At 34.0% G+C, this 8,498-nt stretch overlaps 1 protein-coding gene across 1 annotated transcript; it reads right to left on the minus strand.

Moving 5' to 3' along the window:
• Positions 1–1,820: 1,820 nt before the first annotated feature.
• MAG2 (RINT-1 / TIP-1 family) lies at positions 1,821–6,237 on the minus strand. The gene is made up of 4 exons (XM_085723815.1): positions 5,815–6,237; positions 5,618–5,716; positions 4,187–4,293; positions 1,821–4,101 (listed from the first exon to the last, which is right to left on the minus strand). Exons 1-4 carry the CDS (start codon positions 6,104–6,106, stop codon positions 2,203–2,205), a joined length of 2,397 nt encoding a protein of 798 aa, XP_085579941.1. The 5' UTR covers positions 6,107–6,237; the 3' UTR covers positions 1,821–2,202.
• Positions 6,238–8,498: the final 2,261 nt, after the last annotated feature.

An 8,498-nucleotide genomic window follows, 5' to 3' on the forward strand; every position in this document is an offset into this window, starting at 1 on the left:
ATATGTGAAATCACTTATTCAATTAGAATAGAAGGAAAAACAACTCGGAGGGGTGATTTTTGGGTCGAAATTGACCCTAAATCACCCCTCTGACAAGGGTGACGGCTAGGGTTAGAGAAGGAGAGAAGAGAAAGAGAGAGGAAGATTTTTGTAACTTTTTATAGAATCCTTATTAATTTTTCAATAGTATTAATTATTTTTTCAAATATAACCGTAATTATTTTACATCTTATCTACAACCAACAATAAATACAATGATAAAAATATAAACTAATTCTCTCTCTTAGATAATAAATAAATATGTAAAAACAATATCCATTGTTAATAAATTTGATATTGCTATCAATTTCTTAATTTATGTAATATAGTCAACAAAGTCCTATATTTAAGTATGGGGATAGTAGGTTTTTATGCTTTATTTATCTTTTAAGGATATATTAGTCTTTTACTTATTGCTTTTATATTTACTCTTAGTATTATTTAGGCAAATTTATGCGTGTTATCCTTTAAGTTTAACATTTTTTTAATTGATTATTTATTTTATTTTTTTCGAATTGATTTTTTATGTTATAATTTGTTTGCACCGTTGGCATTTAATTAAATTCTGGTAAATTATGTATATAGTAATTCAAGCTTGAGTATTTCCCCAAAATTACAGTCATGAATAAGATCTGAACCAAAATTACAGTCATGAATAAGATCTAACCCCAAAATTAAATGATGTATGTGGTCTTTATTATGAACAACATACATCATTTAATGAATGAATCTAAAATGTAGTTTTTTTGCTTATAATAGTGACCGGAGGGTGTACTTTGTAAGTTGAGGAGATTAGAGAAATTGATTATGTGAAAAGACCTTTATTACCAAGTTATCAGATGTTGTACATGTGTCTTCCTATTTGTAGATAACTTAAATGCAGATTGTTTACAGGGTTTGATGAATTTTTCTGCAGTTATTATGGGGTGGGGGCATATTCTTGCAACATTGGACAGAGATCATAATAACCATGTGATTCCAATTGCACTAGCCAATGTTAAAGGTGATGATTAACGGTGTAAACATAATGTAACATAAAGAACCAATTTAAAAGAAGGGAAAAACTTACAACATTCAAGCTTTCTTTCTTAATGTAACATAATGTAACATTAAGAATCGGTCGTACCGGGAACCGGTGTAAAGAATCGGTGGTGTAAACATAATGTAACATGATGAACCAGTGTACATCATCTAATTTTTCATTCTCTTTTATTCTAAATTTTTTCTCTCTTCTCATACCGCTCAAAGTCTCAAACACCGTTGGATATACTGTGCTGAGGGCGGCTGACACAATGATGTCATTCATCAGAGTTCAACATTAATAACATTTAAAATTTTAGAACTAATCATGGTTAGTATATGATTCTTAAAAAGATGGTAAGCTCTGGCCTGTGATATTTCATGATTAGTTTGGTGTTAAAAATTAAAACATATTTAACACCACCTATAAAAGCAGGGTGTGAACTGCAAACTCAAAAGTATAATACTCATTTATAAGTGGGAAACTTCCCTTATCCTCCAACATGAATTCAAAAGTACACATTCTGAAAGAAGAAGAAAAACACTAATTTGTATAGCCTAAAAGTACAGTTTTGGATAATTTATGTCATCCAGAAGTATATTTGTGGAAACATACATGTTTTTTATTAGTGAGGGCGGGGCGAAATGTGTCTCTCGATTTACAATGTGCTCAAAAGCATCAGATAGATTATGTAAGCTACCGAGACATTTGGAATGTTTAGCAATCATGAAGCATGTTACCAGATATGTTACCAGATATGTACCAGATATGGTCGTTCTCTCAGTATATTCCAACGCTTAAGCTGGACTATCACAATTCCCAGTTTGATCACAAAATTCAAATTCCAGTTCAAAAGAATGATAAATTACAAGAATGGGGAGAATAGTTTTACACAATCCTCACGGGCTCACGGCAAATTTACAGTATAAATGTATAATTGGCATCAAGAAATAGTATATCAATCTTGTCTCAGATTTGATTTATAAGGCAATGACCAGACATATTCTAAATAAAGAATATATTTTATTGCAAATTTGCAAAATCGAATTAGTGCAGCTGGTCTAAACTATTCTCCCTCTACATTTTCACACGTCCTTGTGCAATCTCTACTCTGCATGTGTAAAAAACAGTAGCTAAAAGCTTCAACTCGCAAAAACTCTATTCTTCAAAATCTTTTCTGCTTCAGATACACTTAAATGTCTGATCCCATTCTCCTTCAACCATCTCTTCCCCCCTGTCATACATTCTTGCACTCTCTTTTCATCCATCTTCAACAATTTAAGACCTTCATTTGTATTAGGGAAAAAACCTTCTGGTCTCAAACACCATGCCCCAAATACCCCAAATAAAACATCCAGGTCATTACCAAATCTTTCAACACCACCATTATAAAATTTTGCATTGCTAAGAAGAATCCCATTAAAAATTAACCGATCTATTCCTGCGGCCAAACTTCTCCAAACCCCAACAAAATCCCTGCTATTCAAACCTTCTTCTACCACTGCCATTTTACCTTGCAGATAATCCAACGCCTCTATTAGAGTCTTAGACACTGTCCAACCTTCTTCACTCTTTTGCCATTGCTTTTTGTTCTTCAAATATTCTCGAGAACGAGCATCAAATCCTCTCAAAATAACTACAGCTATCTTTTCAACCCACTCTGTTCTAAACTCTTCCAACTTTTTGATTTCATCGTCAAAGATAACTCTATTGGAACTCTCTGGCGACCCTTCACTATCCCTGTTTGTATTACTCGGTAATTCCACTTTGTCTTCCTCGTCCACCCCCATCTCAAGGAAAAAGACATCTTCAGACCATTCATTTAAAACAGATTCAAAGTAATGAGCGGCATTGATGGAAATTGCAACTTTAATTAAAGCATCATTATCGGTTAGAGCAGTCAACCCTTCAGCTTCTTGGCAACGGACTAGTATGGAATCAGAAAATTTTCTTATAATAGGCACACCTACTAATCTGAGAAATTTTGACCGCAAAGTAACATTAGGCAATGACCGACAACGTTCAACAACAGACGCTAGATGGCGAACAAAGGCACTGGAAACTAGAGGAGACTTGTGATCATCAATATTTGATGAAAGAGCTACACTTTCAATTTTCTTTCTCCAGTTATTCTCGTTTTCAATGTCTGGTTTCAACTTATCTAGGGCATCACCTAGCTCTATTTCTGCCCACAAATCAAGCCAATCTGGACGATCACAAAATACAGATAGAGAAGAAATTCGCTGCAAGATATCATCATCTAAAGATAGCAAAATCCCAGAATTTTCTACCAAAGACATAATCTTTTTGTCAAAAGCTATCATCAAGTCAATGAGGTGCAGCCATGATATTCTAGAAGCTGACTGAATACCTGTAGCACTCTCCTCTTCTAGTTGAGTAATATAACTAGGGAAAATTTCCTTTGCCAAGTATGTGGATAAGGAGGTTACCATTGCTGAGATCCATTCTTCTCGGCAACTATATCCAACTACCTTAGCTTCATCAACCAATGGCTGTAACATTTCATCCACAGAGTCAACATAATCCCTTGTGATCTTATACACAAGTGTAAAAATAAATTCTGGTTTATCAACCCATTTTGAGAAATGCTTTTCGGAAGCCAATGATAGGGGATTCACAAGCTCTTCAATGGCCCAAAGTGGTTGTCGTAGGGCAATCTCCCTATCATGGCCCACAAGTTGTCTAGATTTCCTTTTCCTTTGCAACTCCTGTAGGTTGCACAAAGCAAGAAAATTTTCTGAGTACCTGAGCTTATGATCGGCGTGCATGCTTTGTAGAGGATTTACAATCCTTGCATCTGAGTGTGAGGATGTTAAAGCAGAAAGAGGTGGGGGCCATCCAAACGAAGATAGAAGTGCCCGATGGTCAGCAATCGCCTGGGGTCTTAAAATGGCTAGAGCTCGATCTACTCTATGGTCAACTGCTGATACAAGATTCTTCCATTGAGGGTGTATATTTGTAATTGAAGTCAATGTTTCTTCTGTTATTTTAAGTTTTTTAATAGCAAACAGACGCATATCCTGCAACATTTGAAGATACATTAAGGGATATAGTACGGTTAGAATTCCCAATATCATCAGATTCAGATTATGAAAGTGTGCTCACTCCTGAATTCTCGTCAGAAGAATGCTTCCTTATGTTTTTATTACCCATGGTATACGATACAGCATCTTCAATATCACCAACCAATGTATCAAGTTTCAGTGCTGTCTCTGGAAGACACACAAAGGACTTTTAAGAAGCTAAAAGGTAAATACCTAAGAAATCAAACCAAATGCAGTATGGTAACAATTACTAAAAAACCAAAACTTTTCTTAATAATCCCAACAAACTCATCATAAAAAGAACTGAAACACAAATTTCAAGAAAGACATTATCTCTCATTCTTCCCTAAATATTGTTCGAATTTACAATGAATATGTAAAAAATTTGTTCCATCTATCTATAAGAAAATATAAGTAACAACACTTGAGACTTGGCATAAAAAGGGCAATACCAAAGAAATCATACCTAAGAATATAACTACTATTGAAGAATCTTAGCATTTCTTTATAATGGAAAAGAAAATCAAAACATCATCTCATATTCTTCCCAAAATATTGTTGAAATTTACAATGAATATCAAGCTTGTGTGCCATCTCTTTAAGAAAATATAAATAACAACATTGACATAAAAAGAGCATTGCCAAAGAAATCATATCAAAGATACTAAACATTATTGAAATTAAAAAATCTTAGCATTTCTTGATAATGAAAACAAACATATCTATCATAACAATCCATTAAGCACCGACACTTGAGATTGAAGGTGTTTCAGTGTAAGAGTCTGACATGGACACAGCACCAACATATGTGTTGGCATATGTGCTTACATTCATATATTTCAATGTTACCAAATTATTGCCTGTGACGTTGTCTCAATGTCGTGCCTGGTGTCCTCTATGCTTCATAAATAACAATAACAACAATCAAGTCTTATCCAACTAAGTGAGGTCGGCTACATGGATCAAACTACGTCATAATGTTCTATTTGAAACCATATTTGGATCCAACTCATTAACCTCTAAATCTTCCTGAATATTTTCTCTTACAGTTTTTCTCTGTCTTCCTCTACCTCTTCTAATCTAACTCTCCTCCATCAAATCTACTCTTCGTACTACAACATCAATGGTCTTCTCTCTACATGCCCAAACCAACTAAGCCTATTTTCTACTATCTTTTCTACTATAAGTGCTACCCCAACTCTCTCTCTCTCTCTCTCTAATGGTGTCATTCCTAATCATATCATGTCTAGTCTTACCACTCATCCAACGTAACATCCTCATCTCTGCTACGCTTACTTGATTTTCGTGTTGGTTCTTTACCGCCCAACACTTCGTACCACACAACATTGCCGGTCTGATTGTTGTCAGATCGAATGCATCATAAATAACAATCACTCAAAACATGAATAAAAACACATTTCATTTTTTGCTCTAAAATGTTCTGTGATTTGCACAATTCAAAAACAATTCAAGCACTAAAAAAAACACTAACCTGCATAAACACGAACAGTCTCCAACCTAGCAACTTCCTTCGCCAAAGTCGCAAGTTCCTCTCTAAAACCTTTCCCATCTCGTTCTCCTCCTCCTCCATCTTCAATCACAAAAACAAAAAAACAATTTCACAACATTCAAAAACACACAAAAAAAAACCTAAAATCAAAAATCTTCAAATTGAAGCTTGATTCAAACCTTGCACAATGCCGGAGGAGCAAGTATCAGATAGGTTACTCAATTTGAATTTGACACCATCGAAGAGGCTATGAATTTCGCCGGAAAACGAAGCGTACTTGGCAATACCCGCACCGAGTCTCCGAGTCAAGTCATCAAGAGCGCGATCCAACTCAGAGCACTGAGTTTGAAGCTCAGCGACGAAATTGGGAGACTCGGTGAGGACGGTTGCGGTGTGGAAGTTGTGGTCGAGGAAGGAGAGTGCGGAGTGGGAGAGATGAGAAGGTGGTGGCAGTGGTTGGAGGCGGTTCATCGGTGAATTTCGATCTTGATGGTTGCAGAAGGTTTTTCGCCGCCGTGTGCGGTGTTCGCCAGTGTAGGAGGAAGATGAGTCTCCGGCGATGAAGTGGTTTTCGTTGTTTGGGTTGATCCAAAGCAGGTCCTAGTTTGTTTGTTTTTTATTTTTTTTATATATTTGTTTTCTATATTTCTGTATTACCTTTTATTTCTTTGTTGATTACTTGCTTAGCATATAACATTTGAGCAAGAGAAATGATATTTAACTTTATCTCTCATACTCATATTATTTTTTACTTTATCTCTCTGTTGTTTTGGTTTTCGTGCAAATACCTATTTTTTCTTTGTAAACTATCGTTGTCACATAAGTTGTCAACTAAATGGTTGTTCAAATAACACTCCTCTTTGAGTAAATAGGCAATTACCCCCGAAATTGTAACTTTCGTCAATTATCCTTTTGACATTAACAAAACTTCAATTACCCCCTTGAAATTGCACAACGTTAATTAATGTACTCCCTCCGTCAAATTTTTTTAATAGTCAACATGACGTTTTGCAAATACCCTATAATATTAAAATCCAATATAAATATTACAATTAACGGTTAACTTTAATACTTTAAACTCTATAATATTAACATCCAATATAAATATTACAATCCAATATTACAATTAACATTTGGATCCTTTATTACAATCCAATATTTTAGATAACAAAAACAAAACAATATAATAGTTCATAACCACTTTGCAATACTTTATTAGATATGGAAATCCAAACTCAATAATATCACGTTTGTGAATACAATGAGCACGTGACAATCAACATAAGCATTACCCCATGGAGCCTAACACTATTTGACAATATTGATGTGTTTGATACCTATGTTAGGAGTCATAAGCTAGAATTCCATAAAGAATTTCAATTCAGCATTGTTTTGATATAAAAAGAAGCGGTTCAAAATACTCATTAGGTAAGATTGCATACATGGATACAAAACGGGATTAGTCAGCTATATTATGACTCTACTTTGTAGTGTTCTTATGATGTGTTAGACATTTGATTATTATGTTATTAGGATGCATTTATTATGTTACTAGGCAGCAGTTACTATTAAGAAGTTATTGAATAAATAGGGAAATCAATTGAAAAATCAGTAGGCGTTTTATTTGGGACTAGATATTGGTTTGGGAGAGACCAAACTCTCGAATTCTTGGATGGAGAGACCCAAGACTCTCAATTTTTTAGGGAACCCGTTGCATCCAATATTCCTATTGTATCATCAATAAAAATAAGTTATTTCTGTTATATTTCTATGTTTGGTGTCAGTTTCTATCATGATAATTTAGAGAATGCGTCTTAAATAGCTTAAATATTAAAGCTAACTGTTAATTGGTTGCCTTTAATATCTTTTGAGTTAAGTATAAGAAAAAAAATATATAAATTTTCAAGTTCAAGGGGTATTTTGCACATAAGTGCAAAACTTCAGGGATGTATTTGCAAAACGTCATGTTGGCTAACAGAAGAATTTGACGGAGGAGGTAAATTGATTAACGTTGTGCAATTTCAAGGGGGTAATTGAAGTTTTGTTAATCTCAAGAGGATAATTTACTCATTAGCATTTTAACCGTGATTAATCTTCGTTTATAAATCTCTTCTTTTTTCTTTTAAGGTAGTTAAGAATCGAATTCATCATACTCCATCTGTTCCAATATGTGAGTTTTTTTTTATTTATTTCATACTTATTAAAAAAAATGTATCAGTGAAAGAGAAAAAAAATGATTTTGAGTGTATAATTACTAGATTTAATATGTTTTTTGTCCTCGTAAAATTTAACTTTTTGTTTTAATCCCCCTAAAATGTTTTGATTCCTAAAAGTTTTTCACCGCCACTTTGATCCATGTTTTAAGTTAACTCATGTGTATCGATTGAAATTTTGATTTTTTTTCGCAATCATGTTTAAAATATTTTAAGAATTCCTTCCAAAAAATTCAGAATATTTTTAACAACATGAATTAAGTATGAATTAAATATAAATCAAATGCATAATGACGGGTTTATAAGAGAGTCGAGGGTGGAATTGTAGTCATTGTCATCTTAGATGCTTTCTTTTTCGTAGATCTCAATATTATGTGTTTTATCACTGAATTTCACTATATAATGGTCGGTTGGTAAAAGGTTCTAATTGTATGTTTATTGCACTAATACCCAGGCTCGACCTTGGGGAGTGCAAGGAGCTCAACCAGGCCGGACCTCCAAGAGCTATGGGCCTAAAAAAAATAAGTTTAATACCCGCCCCCACTTAAATAAATAAAAAATATGTTACTTATGTTTCTTTCGTCGGTACACGTTTGAGTTTTTTAAACTCTAGCGCTCTTTTCTGGACATAAATTTGAGGCTATCAAACC

Source organism: Medicago sativa, chromosome 7, assembly GCF_051527215.1.
Source record: "Medicago sativa cultivar Bolivia chromosome 7, Bolivia_mono, whole genome shotgun sequence".
NCBI classification, from domain to species: Eukaryota; Viridiplantae; Streptophyta; class Magnoliopsida; order Fabales; family Fabaceae; genus Medicago; species Medicago sativa.

Bases quoted from the DNA above. Each gene is read 5' to 3' on its own strand.
- MAG2 (XM_085723815.1), bottom strand. From the start codon at position 6,106: ATGAACCGCCTCCAACCACTGCCACCACCTTCTCATCTCTCCCACTCC. The intron at 5,717-5,814 runs GTTTGAATCAAG...TTGTGATTGAAG, and splicing joins CTCCTCCGGCATTGTGCAAG to ATGGAGGAGGAGGAGAACGA. The intron at 4,294-5,617 runs GTTAGTGTTTTT...TGTGTCTTCCAG, and splicing joins GACTGTTCGTGTTTATGCAG to AGACAGCACTGAAACTTGAT.